Consider the following 17,391-nt stretch of genomic DNA (forward strand, 5'->3'; position numbering starts at 1 on the left):
TCATTCGCAACGCTCACCTCTGCAGTACTACACACAAGCATGGGAAAGGTCATAGGTCAATGTGGGTCCTCAAGGTGCTGCTCATTAGGAACCAAAGCAAACATTCTCAGTTCCTTACATACTACAACGTAGCACGTTTAAATGTCATATCATGCACACCCATGACATACTTAAATATTTCCTATGCAGTACGTAATGTGCGTTAATGTACTAGTGTTTTAATGTAGTATGTAATGTAGTGTGGTGTTTTAATATAGTATGCAATGTAGAATTTTGATGTAATAAGTAATGTGCAATTTGATGAAGTGGTATTTTAGTATTTAATGTGTTTTCATGTAGTATGTAATGTAGTGTAGTACGTAATGTACTATGTAATGATAGTGTAGTCTGTAAAGTAATATTTTAATGTAGCCTGTAATGCATTGCAGTGTTTTAATGTAGTATATAATGTACTATGTAATGTATTTAATGTGATATTTTCATGTAGCATCAATTTTAGTGTAGTGTTTTAATGTAGTATGTAATGTAGTATACAATGTAATGCTGTGTTTTCATGTAGTTTTATAGTATGTAGTATGTAATGTAGTTTAGTGTTGAATGTAGTATTTATGTAGTATTCTTATGTAGTGTAGTGTTTAAATATAGTATTCGTGTAGTATTTTCATGCAATGTTGTAATGTAGTATTTAATGTAGTGTAGTGTTTTAATGTAGAATGTAATGTACTATGAAATTGTGGTATTTTAAAGTAGTATTTCATTTGTTTTCATGTAGTCTGTAATGTACAGTGTACTGTAGTGGTGTTTTAATGTCGTATTTATTGTGGTATTTTCATGTAGTATCCAATGTAGTGCATAGTATGTCATGTAATGTCGTATTCATGGAGTATGTTTATGTGGTATACAATGTAGTGTAATGTTTTAATGTAGTATTTATGTAATATTTTCATGTAATGTGTAATATACTATAGTGTTATAATTTAGTATTTAATGTCGTATTTTCATGTAATATCTAATTAGTGTAGTGCTTTAATGTAGTATGCAATGTAGTGCAGTGTTTTCATTTTTTTATGTAGTATGTAATGTATTGTAGCATTTATGTAGTATGTAATGTAGTGTAGTATTTTAATGTAGTATTGTCACGTAGTATGTAAAATATTGTAGTGATGTAATGTACATAATGTAGTGTAGTATTTTAATGTACTATTGTCACGTAGTATGTAAAATATTGTAGTGTTGTAATGTATGTAATGTAGAGTAGTATTTTAATGTAATATTGTAACGTAGTATTTAAAATATTGTAGTGTTGTAGTGTACGTAATGTAGTGTGGTATTTTAAAGTAGTATTGTAACGTAGTGTGTAAAATATTGTAGTGATGTAATGTACGTAATGTAGTGTGGTATTTTAAAGTAGCATGTAACGTAGTGTGTAAAATATTGTAGAGTTGTAATGTACGTAATGTAGTGTGGTATTTTAAAGTAGCATGTAACGTAGTATTTCATGTTGTATAACCTCCCTTCCTGAATGCTGTTTGTTGTGTTTTGATGTTGTGCACGATGAAGAACTACAGTATCTTTTCAACCTGATGAAACATTTCTCCTCTGGGCATCAAACAACGTCGCGTTGCAGAGGAGCGTGATAGAGACAATGACGAGTTCATGTCCACAGCGGACCAAAGAGGCTTTCAGAGTTGTAACAAGAAGACATTCTTTAAGACTTTAATCCTCACTTTGAGAGACGCAATGTCCTCTGGCCTACGGCCTCTGTGTCCTCTCAGCTTCAGAATATTCCAGAAGAAGTATTCTCATGACATGATCACCCTTCGCTGCTCGCTCGCTGTGACAAAGGCAGACGAGATCATGAAATTGTTCATAATAAATGTTTCCTATCATAAAGTAAGGTGCATACATTTCTACGTTGTTTCAATGTTATAAAGCCTACCTCAGGACACCTTTTTCATAAAAGGCAAAAAAAAGTTACAAACTGTGACATTTATTGCAAAACAACAAATTTGAATAAATAACAGCTTACAATCAGCACTGTAACAACAGAAGACTTATCAAATATACATGTGAAATAGAAATAACAATATAACAAACTTCATCAAGCATCATTTCTAGGTTTCAGAAGCTCCCTGTTTTGGCTTTGCTCTCCTCCTGTTGTTGATGTTCTCCCTCAGATTCTTTTGTAAGAAAGTCCACAATGGAAATTTGTTGCATTTGACTTTTCCACACTGGGATTGCAGCTTTTGAATGGTCCTGGGGTGCTTTGTGGTGTGTTGGCTCAGCATCTCCTTCAGCAATGACACATACAGCATGCGTGATTGGTGGGCTACAACTATTCACTCATTGGAAATACAATAATAATAATAGTAATAGTAGTATAGTAATAGTGTTTTGAAAACCAAAATAGACTAATGGTTAAAGAAATAGATGGCACAACGTTAGATTCCAAAAGGTGAATAAACTTCGATAATGTGGTGCGCTGTCCACATACGGCCATGTTGTTTCTATCTTTCTTTATATCTAGTTCTCGTCAGAACTAGCGACAACCAACAATTCCAAACATGGGGAATATTTACGTGATGGAATATCTAATAAAACATGAGTGACGTTACTGTGAAAATCAATCATTGTGCCTGCTTACTTACATTTATATGCTTCTTTCGGTCTCCGCTCTGCTGTCTTGTCAACGGGTGTTGTAGCTCCGCCTACCCCTTCATTTCAAGTCTGATCCCCGACCACACTTGTTTTCTAGGGCTGCACACCCCTTAGCACTTCTCGGTTTAAGGAGAATTGGGACTCAGCCTTCAGTCTTTTGAGTGCATCGCTGCGTTTACACTGAAGTACGGAAAAATGCTGTGAACTGTCATAATACCCACGTTCAAATAAAAGAAGTCATAAAAATTTCATTTTTAATGATTTTATGATGGAGAAGGAGTGAAAAAAATGTTGACAGATATTTTAGGGGCCATTCCAAATGTTGGCGATAATGCTCCATCATCATTGTGTACAATGACAGTAATGGATGTGGGACAGCACTACACTCCAAAATCACCCCCTCAGGAGCTAAGTACACAGTGTACACAGTATACTTACTGACGGAAGTACTCCATTTGAGTCACAGCCCATCTGTTAAAACGTTTAGCTCGCTATAACAAGACCCATAAATGCTCAAAGGATATTCTCGACTGAACTTCGAGCCAAAGTTTCCTTTTTGAATCCCGCTGGTGCATCTCATTCCTTTGGGAACAAGTTGTTCCCACGCTCCACTCTAGCTTTTATCAGCGCGTCCTTGTCACTTTTTAATTAAAAATCCATGACGAGCTTGCAACATGTCGCATTGTGCAGTCGTCCGGTTTGTGTTGTTTGCGTGAGCTAACCCCAGTCTGGAATCTTCTGGTCAGAATTCCCTCTGAACAACTTCTCACTTCCTCCATTGATGTGCAAGGAGGAGGAGTGAGGGGAGCACTTCCTGTTTCTCATTGCGACTGTCCTTTTAACACGCAAAGCATGCTATTAGTGTGTTGCTAACATGTTCACAGTACACAAGTACAAATAATGACTGTGACACCTTTTGTCTCCTGTCAGGTGGGAGGGGGCCATGTGTTCCTGCTGAGTCGACACTTTTGGGCCACAATGAGGCGGACGCCGTGCTTGCCCCTTGCCTTCCTGCCGTCCCTGCTGCTAGCGGTCGCCGCCTCCTTACCGCAGCCGTCCCGCGGCGCCGCCTCCTTCCCTCAAGACCTGGAGCCCCTCAGCGTGGTGGGCCGAGAATGTGAGTTGAGTGTTGCCGTGGCGATGCCCTCTGCCAGGTCTCTGGCGTGATTTCAGGATGCGTCGGCTTACAGGCCTAATTAGTCAGCGTGCGTCTGCTTGCTTGGTGCACGGACACACACATGCATGTCCTCACACACAGCATGTTTTCACGACATTAATGTAATTTATCATCACGATCGAGAGCACTCGTCTTGTTCTTATAGAATACAGAGCATACAGAGCATGAAGCTAGGATTAATAAAATGTTATTTCTGTCAGTGTAGTTAATAAAAGAGTATAAATGAATAATTGGAGTCATCAATAAGCAGTGATACACACACTGACAAAAATAAACATACAAGGGAAAGAATAGTCTTGTGGCCAAGAAAAGAAAGTGAAAGCAACGCAGTTACGGCACTATCCCACTTCTCTGGGCTCTGGGAGGCAGATAAATGGCAGCTGTGATCGTTGAAGGAGACAATCAGAACATCCCCTCGGCCCGAGCGTGAGGATGTGATGGTCCCTGATTGACGGGTGCGGAGACGGCGGCCGCTGACTGTAATGGATCAACGTGGAGGCGAAGAGTGTCCATTAGCAGAACTAGCAGCACTAATAGCAGCACACGATGTAATGAGAGCTATTTGTCAGCTGAGGGTCTAGCAGGTGACACCGTAACACGATGTCCCCCGATATGGAGTCCATAAAATCCTCCAGGAGTCACTTTGGAGTCGGAATGTTCTCAACTTCTTTGACTCCATAGTGGGAAAACACGAAATATGTCAGGTCTGGAACAAGCACGCCGGCAACAACGATGGATGAAGAACGACAAGCACGTCCTCGCATGGCGCTCCGAAGTGGTCCAATGAAAACGGTTGATGACTTCCTGTGTGCTGGCAGAGGTTTTGGTTCTGAAACCTGAGAGTGCTTTGACCCAGTCCTTCTGACCCCCCAGAGCCGGTCAGAAAGAGCAGGCATTCAAAAGGGAGAAGTCCCGTGTGTCTCTGAGGGTCACGTTCCTGGATGCCTTCAGTCGGTTCCAGACCAGCGTCTTAATCAGATCAGGAACGCTCATTTGGCTTTTTAATGCAGCTCAGGTCTGATGGAAGGCTCTACAACTGGGGTGGGTAAACTGCGGCCCGCGGGCCACATTCAGCCCGCAAAGCTTCTTGATCTGGCCTGCCGAACATCCATCCATCCATCCATTTTCTATACCGCTTCTCCTCATTAGGGTCGCGGGGGCATGTTGGAGCCTATCCCAGCTGACTTCGGGCGACAGGCAGGGTCCCTGGACTGGTCGCCAGCCAATGGCAGGGCACGTATAGACAAGCAACAATTTAGAGTCGCCAATTAACCTCACCTGGATGTTTTTGGATGTGGGAGGAAACCGGAGTGCCCGGAGAAAACCCACGCACGCACGGGGAGAACATGCAAACTCCACACAGAAATGCCCAAGGGAGAATCGAACCCAGGTCTTCCCGATCTCCAGACTGTTACTGGGAGTACCTGCTGAACATTTCTAAAAAATTTTTTTTTTTAACGTGTAAAGTGGAGCTGGCAACAGATCTATACTGAGTAGAATTGTATATGGCAGCAATCCCAACAACCCCCTCACCCACGGTCAAGCGCGTAATTTGCACGGGGCATACGGGGGTCATGACCCCCACAAAAATCAGATCCAGCCAATATAACGCCCCGAATATAGCCACATCGTTGCGATTGAATAAAAATAGACATTATCTTGCATTAACATCTTGTTGATTTTCTTTATTTACATCATTTGCCAGCAAAACAGTAGCATGTTTAGTCATTCCCCAAATACTTGGTATTACCCAACCCGCTTTCTCTACCTAATGTTCACTATATGCTGTATGTTCGGCATGGATGGAGACAGCTGAACCGCGGAAAAATGAAAAATCCTGACCAAAAAGAGGTCATACCCGCATTAAGTTAAGTGATGATTTGTGACTGGGGTTGGCAAGCTAGTTGTTCCATTGCTCGTGTCCTGGGAGGTGAAGCCAGAGGGTGTCAGGGATGGACTGTGAAGGACCAAAGTCACTTTTGTTGACTTTGCTCCAATACACGGTGTTGTGTAGCGGCGTTACTAGTTTAACTACATTTCTCGGTTGGGTGATCGTAACGGCGCTGTTTTCCACATCAAATATCTTGTCAGTAGTGAAGGTATTTTACTGATCAAATAACGTGATCGCCTACACAGAAGCTACATTTCACCAGGCATTTCCACATTTTAATTGCAGCAGAGTTTCTGCTGCGGTGGGAGCGGTAACCATGGTGATGACAGACGCTCCTTCAAGTGACATTACGAACCAGTCCTGACTCCTGCTGCAGCAGGGCGGCTGGGGAGCACGCAGCGGGTTCCTTAAATTCTGCTTTGACACGTCACTTGTCATTTTGAATCGGCCTGTTACCATTTGAACATTAATTAAGCTTTTTTTATATAAGGTTCAAGAATGTGATTGCCGAACAGGTGACCAAAGAGAAGGAAATGACCAAGGAGGCACAGCCTAATCACAGTAAAAGAATCACAGTGTATTCCTAATACAGGACAGGCACGCCAACCTGACTCCTTTTAAAAAAGTAAATGATTCAATAAATAAATAAACAGGCCAAGAATTTACCCCACCCCCACCCCCCCAAAATGGTAGACCCAAAGTTCCACCCTTGCCCTTGGTGCAAACAAAAACAACACAACATGTCAACACACGTGACACACAACCCCACACGCTGCCCTGTTGGTGGCATTTTTGCTTGACGGGGAGGACGTCTGGGAAAAAACAATGTAGGACATTCACATACTCTTAAAATTCAATGCTTACAAATTGTAGCGGGAGAGGGGGGTTGCATCATGACACTTGAGTCTGCACTTCCTCTTCCTGCTCTAAAAGACACAAACAGGAGGAGCACAGGAGCGTTTGGTGAATTGTCTTGGGGACGTGTTGTCTTGAAGCAAGAAGTCTGAAAGTTCTTCCTGCTTAGAAAATGTTGTGTGTTTCTGTGCAGCCTCCTACTTGTATCCCAGCTTCCAAGGTCTGACGGCGGACAACGACACAGAGCGTCTGGGTCTGGACTTCCAGAGGATGCTGAGGATCAACCACATGCTCTACGTCGCCGCTCGGTCAGTCCGCTGTCCAGCATGCGACGCCAGGACAAATAAAACTCCTTTATATGCTAGTCGTCACTTCCCCACCAAGTGTGGACCTCAGCTCATTAAAGTGTTGACATTCATTCATCCAAATAAACACTTGTCGTGTTTGTGCTAAGCTAACTGTTAGCATATTCTCTTCCAGGGATCACGTGTTTGCCATCAATCTTGCCTCTTCTTCGGAGCACATCATTCCGCAGCAGGTAAGGGGCGCTGATCACCACCACAAGGAAGGTCACACTGGGGTCAATGTGGGATCGCTGCAGGCTAACGACAGCATTTAGTAAGTCTTCTTGGTGATGCCGATCACATAAAGATGCTAATGTTTGTGATTGGGGTGTTCGTCATTGATCTGTGGTTCTGATGGACCTTCAGGCTTGAATGTTTGCGTCTCATTATTCTCTCGCGGCTGCTTTCAAGTGTTTTCCAATCCCAGATCCAATCCGCTCGGTGAGTGCAGCGCCGCTGCCTCCGATCTGAGCCTCATTTGTCAAACATGATTGGACTTAAATAAAAGTGGCGAGCGGGCCGCCTGCTCCTCTTTGTGTTGAGATGAGCATCAAAGATGGATGCTGGTGGTGATAAGTCGGCCTGGCTGAAGATTTTGCACTGTTAATCCGTCTCTTTCTGCTCCTGCAAAATGTTAGCGTTGTGCTCTTTGCGAACAGCCTGACAGCGGAGTGAAAAATTGCTGCTCTCTTTTCTCGCCGTCTGCGTGTGACTGACTTGTGTCGCCGCCACGTACTCGCCATTTTTCACTTTCTGCCCTCCCCTACGCTAATTTAGAGCACGCAATCGTCTTCACGTGTTTCCAGCATCAAGCATCCTGATGCAAACAGCTGACGTTTGTCTTCTTGTTTCAGAAACTGACGTGGAAGACGAAGGATGTGGAAAAGTGTACCGTGAGGGGGAAGAACAGCGTGAGTGTCACGTGCACGCTCTCACGGTGTCGCCTCTGGCGCGCGCTAACGTGACGTATTTTCCTGTTGACAGGACGAATGTTACAACTACATCAAAGTGTTGGTGCCTCGCAATGACGAGACGCTGTTTGCGTGCGGCACCAACGCCTTCAACCCCGCCTGTCGCAACTACAAGGTACGCCACACCCCTTAATGGACGCACCAGCTTGCTGCGTCCATGTGATCGTACCTCTTTAAACCAGCAGATGGCGCATGATATCATGTTGTGTGTTGTCCCATCAGATGTCCACACTAGAGCAAGACGGCGAGGAGCTGCTGGGTCAGGCTCGTTGTCCCTTCGAGTCCCATCAGTCCAACGTTGGACTTTTTGCAGGTGAGACATGAGTGGTGATATGTTTCCAAATGCGGTCGGTGTGTGTAATGCCCGGTCATTCCTGCAGGGGGCGACTTCTACTCGGCCACCATGACAGACTTCCTGGCGAGCGATGCGGTGATTTACCGCAGCTTGGGCGAGAGGCGCCCCGTGCTGCGGACGGTCAAGTACGATTCAAAATGGCTGCGAGGTGAGCGCATTCGTTGTTGTCGTTGCCGTGGTAACTGGAGCTGGGCGTCGCTGTGACTCATGTCTTTGGTCGCCCTCAGAGCCCCACTTCCTGCACGCCATCGAGTATGGAAACTTTGTCTACTTCTTCTTCAGCGAGATCGCTGTGGAGTACACGTCCCTCGGCAAGGTGAGACACAACATGGAGCCCGCGTGCTCGCCCCCTTTTAACCATCGCTCTCTGCACCCTCAGGTGGTTTTCTCCAGAGTGGCCCGTGTGTGTAAGAACGACAATGGCGGTTCGCCAAGGGTGCTGGAGCGTTACTGGACGTCCTTCCTCAAAGCCAGACTCAACTGCTCCGTGCCTGGCGACTCCTTCTTCTACTTCGACGTCCTGCAGTCGCTCACCAATGTGCTGCAGATCAACCGCAGGCCGGCCGTGCTCGGAGTCTTCACCACGCAGGCCAACAGGTCGGTTCTGATGGTGCTCGTCTCTGTTGCCACGACGACCTGTGCTCTGCCTCACGCCTTCATCTTGCTCGTCTTTCTCCAGCATCACTGGCTCTGCCGTCTGCGCCTTCTACATGGACGACATCGAGAAGGCCTTCAGCGGAAAGTTCAAAGAGCAGAAGAACAGCGAGGCGGCGTGGACGCCCGTCCCTGACGAGCAGGTCCCAAAGCCAAGGTCAGGTTTTTCTAAGGATTCAAAGTGAACCTTTAGGTGCTGAAGCTAAAGCTAGCTGGGGTGAAACTGGGGATGTCCGACCAATGTTAGCATCTGATATTGGCGAGATGAGAGATTGGATCATATCAGTATCGGTTTTTACACCATACGTGTTTATTTGTGAAATGCATCACAGTAAAAGAAGCATAATGTGTTCTTTCATGACATCACATGTGACCTGACATTAGTTTAGGGGAAGATCTGCAGCTTACATCAGTATCGGTTGATATCGGTGTTGGTAGTGAAGTTCTGGACAATAAGCAAGCCAATATCGAGCATCTCTAAATCAAACCAAAGCAACCTCTCACCTCCTCTGTGTTTGTCAACAACATGCGCTCTGGTTCTGCAGGCCCGGCTGCTGCGCCGGCGAGGGCTCGGCTGCCGACTACAAGTCGTCCACCGCCTTCCCTGACGACACGCTGACCTTCATCAAGTCGTATCCTCTCATGGACGAGTCGGTGCCGTCGGCCAACAACAGGCCGCTCTTCACTCGGACCACCAGCAGGTACAGAACCACCAGAACCTTCTCTCAGCTTCATGAGCTCACCCTCATCACAGCCTGACCAGTAGGAGGCTTCTAGTGCATTATGGGTAATCACCTGCCGTCATCCTGTGTGGAAGCTTCTAGAAGCAATGCACATGCCAAGGTGCCTTTCACCTTGATCTTCATCCGCTCCGTGGGAACCTGCAGCGTGACTCGCCCGTGTAGGAAAGTTCTACCGGGTTTTTTTGTTATTCCAAGGGACGGGGGAGGCGTGATCGATCTGTGAGAGGAGGGGCTGATGTGAGATTGGATTAAAAGGTGAACGATGGAGCGATGGTAAGCGGGAAGATGAAGTGATTGATTTTCTCACTCATTTAAACGTCGAGCTCGCCACCCGCTCGCTCTCTCTGTTTGCTAGCGTGGGAACGATCTTGATAACGACGACAACCATCGCACACGGCCAGCTCCGCTTAAATGTCAGCCGTGTTTGATGTGGTGTTTCTTTTGTAATGACGCAGGTTCAAGCTGACGCGGATCACCGTGGACACATCAGCGGGGCCCAACAAGAACTACACCGTGCTCTTCTTGGGCTCGGACAACGGCCACGTGTTGAAGGTCCTCACCGGCACGGCGGGAAGCAACCAGTCCTTCGCCACTCGACTCCTGGAGGACATTGACGTCTACAACGCTGACAAGTACTAACCTTACTACACGCCTTCTTTTCTTCAACCTTATTGTTACTTTAAAGCGAACCCTTATTGTGGACACATGACATTTATTAATCATGAATTATTTATACAGTACAGCGGGGGTGTCCAATGTGCGGCCCGAGGGCCATTTTTAGCCTGCATTTTTTATGGACCCTCGGCCTGTTGTACAATAGAAATGAATTGATTATTAATTAGATGTATTATTAGATAATAAACTAATTTGATTTGTCGTCAAGATAGCAGGAGGGTTTGGAGGGGAGGAGCGAGGCGACATAGCGTACGATGGCGCCTTGATACAGCAGCATAATTGACCACTGTGGATACAGTATAGTGATACCTAAATACATATCCCTTTTATATATATATATATAATGTATATGTGTATGTCTATACCTTTATATACTGTATAGTGCCATAGTGTACCTACAGTATAAACACCTTTTACGTAGTTCCATATTTAAAGCATCTCTGACATCATTGCAGTACAGCATAGCGGCCTCCGGAATGGTGGTATTTTTTTTATGTAAAAAAAATATTCCATATATCGTAGCATAAATGTGATGTTGTCTTCATGCTTCAACTTGTCATATGGTCAATTTCCTGACATCACCCAAGAATATGTTGCTCCTTTTTTACCCTTTTTTCATCATCATTCACTTTTCCTTCATTTGTGTGTGCGTGTGTGGTGCATGAGCCCCCTCCCCCCGCCCATCCATCTTCCATGTGATGTAATACTGTAGTTTGCATCAGAGCGTCACCGCTGGAGGCCGTTTGTTTTCTGACGGCGGCGCTTGAAAGTTTGTCCTCACGCTTGGTGTGCGTGTGTCTTCCAGATGCAACGTGAGGGGGGAGGACCGGCGGGTGCTGGGTTTGGAGCTGGACCGGGATCATCACGCCCTCTTCGTGGCCTTCTCGGGCTGCGTGATCCGTGTGCCGCTCAGCCGCTGCTCTGACTACAACGCCTGCAAGACGTGAGTGTGGACGCCGCCGAGACACCGGTCTCGTCCTCAAGGATGCGGTTATTGTCTGACAATGTGAAACTGCTCTCATTCAGCCAGAGCGTTTCTTTTTGTCTGCGCCATTGTTCTATTTTTAGGGCGGAATGTTAAACTCACTCACCCCCTCCTAGCCCCCATAAAGCCCCCACCACACCACCACCCCCTCGACTCCCCGCCGCCATGTAAAGTGAGAGGAAGGATTTGTCCTCCAGCAGGGACTTGATGAAGTCCCATAGCATGCTAACGTCTGGCTGCAGACGCTCTCAGCATCGCTCACACTTTCACTCCAAAATTGGATCCAGCTGACTGACCAGCAGCCAGTGTTGGGGGACGAGGGGGGCCTGGATGGGGGAGGGAAATGAGGGGGGTAGCGTCTAGTCATACTTAAGATCCCATGAAGGTCTGAGTGCTGCGACGTACTGTACCTCATTTAAGGATTAAGAGTCCGTGGAGGCCGTGAGGTCACCTCTCAGCTGTCCAATGCTTGAACACGCCCACAAAGTGACATTTCCTCTTCCTGCATTGCATCACCTTCTCACTAAACACAAATACACACACTTCCACTGAATACACCCGTGTGTATGAGTCTGATGATTGGTCATTAAAACTTCATGAGGTTTGCTGTCATGATGAGAATGATCCTCCGGACAGCACCAAGTCAACATGTGATCATCAATCAATCAATCATGTTGTTTGTCGTGCAGGCGCTGCTTGTCCTCGCGGGACCCGTACTGCGTATGGCTGAAGGCAGGAAGCTGCGTTGCCATGACGCCCGGCTTCAAGTAAGTCACCCAAACGCATCATCTCCTCATTGGCATATTCAACAGCTCCTACTTCCTAAGACGTCATGCAGCGTTTCCCGTAGGACTGCAATCTATGGGGGGGGGCAACTATCAGCTTGTCTAAAAGTCACTAGAAGTTGCTCAATGATGTCGTCTGATTTGCTTAATTGGCCAGTGATGCACGTGCATGTAATTGGAATGAGTACTGCGGCAGAGGAATAATGACAAAAAGGGAGTAAAAAAAACAAATTAGTTTCAACTACAAATGAACTTTCTTTTGTCACTTCTTTTTTTTTTTTGATGTCACAAACAAGACCGAGCCGCCTGTGAGTGCTTTTAGATGGGTGTGAGGGAGGGGGCCACAGCAGAACCCCATGCTCATTGAGAAGAGCGATAGGTGCTTTCTTCTTAGTCTCCAAAAGTGTACAATAAGACCGGAAAAAGTCGCTGAAAAAGCGGAGGGGTATGAAAAGTTGCTCAATGTAGCAACAAGGTCGCTAAGTCGGCAACACTGATCCCTGTTATTGTTCTCTGGCAGGCCAGGTGTGCATGAGGTGCGTTAATAAGCAGAGTTACGATGCCATCTACTGTAAGGAGTCGGAACGACAAGCTCCAATCACCAGACAGTCCCATTATCATGTGTTTATGAGCGAGGGCAAACTGGTAGTGCCAAAGTTATTTGTGGATGAATGTCTGGGAAACACATAAATATGAATGTGCATATTTGCAACAAAGCACATGGAATTATGTCATTAATATGACAACTTAGGAACCAGAAAACATAACATTTGAAAGCAAACACACACACATTTTTATTTTGATTCATTTTACTCGGGGCGAGGGGTGAGGGGTCAAGTGTCTGTCCATGTGATAAAGAGAGCTGATGGAGGCGGGACTGAGGACTGCTGATTAACAGTCGAGGCCCGGCTGTGGGTTTTTTTGTGGCCCTGCATCAACCAGCGGACTTTTTCCTCCTCGAAGTGAAGTTCTGCTGAAATGTTCTTTTTCTTCAAGAGGCGCGAGGGTGATGAAAACATGACAGACGCTTTTTTGATTCCCTGCATGGCCGTCTTGTTTCGATTTACGAGCCAGCGTGTAGCATGGAAAGCTGCAGAACCGAGCCAGAATAATAGAGTCCAGGATCCAGAGAGGCGGAGGAGGACGACACAACGGGACAAATGAAGACTAAGAAAAAAAGAGAGGGGCTGAAAAGTTGGAAACCAAGGAAAAGAACATCTGCTTTTCATTTTGGACCTTCTCTGTACTTAACATCCAAAACTGCATTAATGAGCTTCTTCTTGTTCAACATCCAAAAATCTTCTGTCCTAAAGAGGACACAGACGTTGCCACGCCCCCTTGATGACCTTCTAGTCTTTATTGGACCACATGCAGAGAAACATGTCACACCAACCATGGATGGAAATCTCTTTTAGTAATTGAGACGAAGTCACTCTTCTCCTCTTGGACGTGTTCTGCACACGCTCTTCTTCTTGTCCTTCTTCCTCTTATTTGCTTCCTCTTCTTCTTCTTCTTCTTCTTCTGCTTCCTCTTCTTCCTTTTCTTTTTTCCTCTTCATCTTCTGCTTCCACTTCCGCTTCTCATTCTTCTCCTGCTTCTTCCTCTGCTTCACCTTCCTCTTCTTCTTCTTCTACCTCTTTCTTTTTCTTCTTCTTTGTCATCTTCTTCTTCTTCTTCTTCTTCCTAGGTGACTTTCCCAAATGTCAGTGTTTATTTCTTATTCCCGCTGCTGACAATAAACAAAGAAAAAAAAGTTTTCCCCACAAAGTTTTAGCTTCCAGCAGCAAGGAGAGCAGAACGAGAGCAGGAAGACTCAGCAGGAAGAGACAGAATATTCTGGTGTCACACCGTCATTTTTGTCGTCTGCTTCTTCTGCTGTCTCTCAGCAGTCTAACATCATCATTGTTGTAGTTTTAGAGGAAGGAGGCAAGGGACATTTCAGCAGCTGGAGATGTGGAAGGCGAAGATGATGGTGGTGGTGATTGTTTGTTGTCTTTGTGTGTCATCAGGGGCGCCTACGAGCAAGACGTGGAGGACGGCGCTGGTCTTCATGCTGACTCCTGTCATGGTGAGACCATGTCTTTGCCTTCCAAAGAAAAGACAAAATACCACACAATGTCTTTTCTTTGTTTTGCTCAGCTAGGTAGCATGCAGTGCAGTACCTGTCCTTACCAGCAGGTGGCAATGATCTGTAGACTGTCCACTGAAAGAGCACAGCTAGAACAGCTTTCACTTCGTACAATTTTCCAAAATGTCTTTGCAGCTGAAGAATGAGGCATGAAGTGTTCGCATGTTTTCTTGAGTTTTCAGCCTCCTCTTGCTCTTCCTGTCCAGGGAAGCCTTTTCAGCTTCCTGACAGTGTTTGTTGTCGCATGTGTTCATGTTTTTCTTATCGCTCCGTTTCAAATCAATAATCAGTACTTCTCAGGAAGTAATTCCAAGTGTTTTGTCTTCTTCTTTTTCAGACATCCTGGCGACCACGCGCAAGCAGAACACGCCTCTAGACTCGGCCTACGGTCAGTAGACACGCCCCTTTCCCCCCCTCATGCTGAAAGATCACATGACCAACACTCACCCGGAAGCTTGCAGAATCTTGCACCCAGGCAGCCGATTGGCCACCTGTGACGGTTAAAACATGGCCGTCATCATCAGAGGCGTCCCCTAAATGGCGTTTAAGTGCAGAGCGTATCATTCCATATTCCCATAAGCAGGCATTGAGGGTCAAATTGTTAACATTGGCAGACGATTCGTCCTGGACCCCCACAGCATGACTTCCTGAAGGTGGAGTTAGCAGAGTTAGCTGTTCAGACGCTCGCTTCTGTTGTTAGCACACCAGCAACTTATGAGCGCTCGACAAAGCCCCGGCCGCCATCTTCCTACTTCCTGTCACCCAAACAATAGCCCGCCTGCAGAGCAAAGGGCAGAAAACAAATGTCTGTCCGCGAATCGAATCAGATAATCCTCCCTTTGTTGTCGCCGTAGAAACAGTGCCAGTGAATCAAAGTGAGATGAAATGAGGAAGCTTCGGCCAAAAAGCTGGCGTGAAGTTTTTAGTTTGGCGAGCACAGATGGCGACATGATGGGACACTTCGCTCAGAGCGAACACCGTCATCTGGCTCGCCGCCAGAGAGACGACAAACGAGCGCCGCTTTACCTCTACGAGGCAGTTAGCACGTTGCCAACAGGAGGGCGCTAATGATCCTATCATCAGATGATAACCTAATCAGACCACAGAAGTTTAATTTAGTTAAGCAACTAGCACCCTTAGCCATGGTTTCCTCTCCAATCAGAAAGTTCATTGACGTTTCACTAATCACTCACTCTGTTGCCCCTCCCCCTCCTCCTCTTCCTCTCCCTCCGCTGCAACCACAGGGAAGACCGCACTACCAAGCGCCGCCACATTCCCAAAGGAGGCAGGTGACCCTGAAAGAGGGACAGGTCCGGATGCCCCTCCCTTCGTGGGGGGGCAAGGGTCACCTGGCTCGGAGCCAATCAGTGTGGAGATGGAGGGTAAGGGGGAGGGATTTGTGTCCTCAGTGAACTTGGACCTCTTAGGGGTTAGCACTGCTGGGCCCTGAACGCCTCGCTGTCGAACTCTAACCCACTAACAGATGCCGTCTCACTCTAGACGACTTGTTCAGAGCTGTTTTTTTTGGTCATGTGACCCGCAGGCATCCCATCAGCTCCTGACTGCTGCTGTGTCGTTGGTCCACTCACAGCAGCACGTTCCGACTGGTCGTCAAGGGTGAAACGTGGCTAACATTAGCACGCTAACGACCATCTTTAACTTTTCTTCTCTTTTGTGTCACTGCTGGTGGTGTCCACTTCAGTAAACCTCCAGTAGAGGGCGCCATGTGGACCATTATAACACATACAGGGCGTACTCATGCTAGTCCTACCGTAATGTGATGGATTTGTGTTCGATTCCCTCCTCTGGCCCCACTGGTCTGCATCCACACTGATCCGTTTTTGTCCCATCACTTCTATTCTGATGTTTTACTGCAATTTCTGTGACTTTGTGGATTATTCCTAGTCTTATTTAGAGTTGTTATGATTATTTTGTGCAAGGCGGCCAGCATCATTGATTACCAACGAGAGGAGCAATCACATTGATGAAATGACACATTATTACGTAAGTGAATGTAGTCGCAAGCATGCGTGTATTTGATTTAAGATTACTTTGAGTCTCTGTATTTTAGTTTTAGTCGAAAATGGGTTGGTTATCATTAATGAGTTGTGAAGAGCGATCCCACTTCAGTCCTTCAGTGAAATCGTGCCAGGCCCTGGCCTACCGTACGGTTCGACTGGCTTAGTGTGAGTACGCCCGTAATCCTAAATGATTATCAAAAATCATCATTTAAGGTCAGCACACCTTCATAGATTAGCACCTCCACGGCTAATTCCATAAACGTCTGCTGCCATGTTGGGCGACAACAAGCTGTGAACATGAGTCACTGTTCAAATATTCATTCATTTCTTCATTCAGGCTGACAAGGAAGTGGTGAAATACATCAAAGCTCTCGTACAAATATTTCATACTTCATGACAGCGACTGAAAGGGCCCACGGTGTTAGGAGACAACCCCCCCCCCCAACCCCCTACCCCCATCCCCATACAGTCGCTCCCTGCTTGGCCTGCCTGTTAAGACTAACACCTGACCCCCCTCCCCTTAAAGCTACAGTCCACATCGTGAAAGGAAAGGTCGGCGTGGACTGTCACTTTAAGACTAGCTTCGGGAAGAGCGTGCATGTGCTCTTCCTGGTCGTCACTTCAATGGACCGGACCACCCAATGTGTGACGACAAAGTGCTTTATCGTGTTTGACGAGCCTGACTCAGCAGCAGTGGAGGCGGAGGAGAGATCCTCCTGATTGGCGGTCAGCTGCAGCCAATCAGGGGAGAGTGTGAGTGAATGTCACTTGGAAATATTGGTGGAGCGGTCAACACGTCTTCTAGAACCTGCCACGGAACGTTGTCTCTGACGTGGAATATTATTCGTGTGTGTGTGTGCGCATCACCCGGCAGATGTGGTGCATTTGAGAAGGTTGCGTTAGTGTAGCGTGGTGGTCTTGCGCGCTGATTGCGTGAAGCCCGAGGCGTGGCAGCCTTGTGTTCGTGAAGGAACAATTACACGGCGTGGTAAGCTCGCTCATTAAAAGCCACACGTCTACAGAAACTTGTTAACTCTTTACTCACTGAACAGATGTGAGGAGTGAAAGTCACAACATCCACTTGCATTTCTTCTTCTTCTCTCCTGGTGTCAAACGCTCAGACGGGCCTGTACACGTGTCTTGTTGAGC

General features: G+C 46.3%; 1 protein-coding gene across 9 annotated transcripts in view; it reads left to right on the forward strand.

The window, feature by feature from the left end:
• The window catches only part of sema6e (sema domain, transmembrane domain (TM), and cytoplasmic domain, (semaphorin) 6E), an 83,824-nt gene that overhangs the window by 62,844 nt on the left and 3,589 nt on the right, over positions 1 to 17,391 (forward strand). For 6 of the 9 annotated variants that reach the window (XM_054780906.1, XM_054780907.1, XM_054780912.1 and 3 more), the window contains 16 exons: positions 3,589 to 3,775; positions 6,775 to 6,889; positions 7,062 to 7,119; positions 7,780 to 7,836; positions 7,910 to 8,011; positions 8,119 to 8,209; positions 8,277 to 8,399; positions 8,479 to 8,848; positions 8,931 to 9,062; positions 9,451 to 9,606; positions 10,104 to 10,280; positions 11,129 to 11,266; positions 11,998 to 12,075; positions 14,103 to 14,161; positions 14,559 to 14,609; positions 15,466 to 15,603. In XM_054780906.1, coding sequence (XP_054636881.1) covers positions 3,637 to 3,775; positions 6,775 to 6,889; positions 7,062 to 7,119; positions 7,780 to 7,836; positions 7,910 to 8,011; positions 8,119 to 8,209; positions 8,277 to 8,399; positions 8,479 to 8,848; positions 8,931 to 9,062; positions 9,451 to 9,606; positions 10,104 to 10,280; positions 11,129 to 11,266; positions 11,998 to 12,075; positions 14,103 to 14,161; positions 14,559 to 14,609; positions 15,466 to 15,603 — 1,984 coding nt within the window. In that variant the 5' untranslated portion in view covers positions 3,589 to 3,636. The remainder of the gene's footprint in view (positions 1 to 3,588; positions 3,776 to 6,774; positions 6,890 to 7,061; positions 7,120 to 7,779; positions 7,837 to 7,909; positions 8,012 to 8,118; positions 8,210 to 8,276; positions 8,400 to 8,478; positions 8,849 to 8,930; positions 9,063 to 9,450; positions 9,607 to 10,103; positions 10,281 to 11,128; positions 11,267 to 11,997; positions 12,076 to 14,102; positions 14,162 to 14,558; positions 14,610 to 15,465; positions 15,604 to 17,391) is intronic. The other 3 variants (XM_054780913.1, XM_054780915.1, XM_054780914.1) reach the window with 3 other exon arrangements.

The sequence above is a fragment of the Dunckerocampus dactyliophorus genome, chromosome 7 (assembly GCF_027744805.1).
Source record: "Dunckerocampus dactyliophorus isolate RoL2022-P2 chromosome 7, RoL_Ddac_1.1, whole genome shotgun sequence".
NCBI lineage: Eukaryota > Metazoa > Chordata > Actinopteri > Syngnathiformes > Syngnathidae > Dunckerocampus > Dunckerocampus dactyliophorus.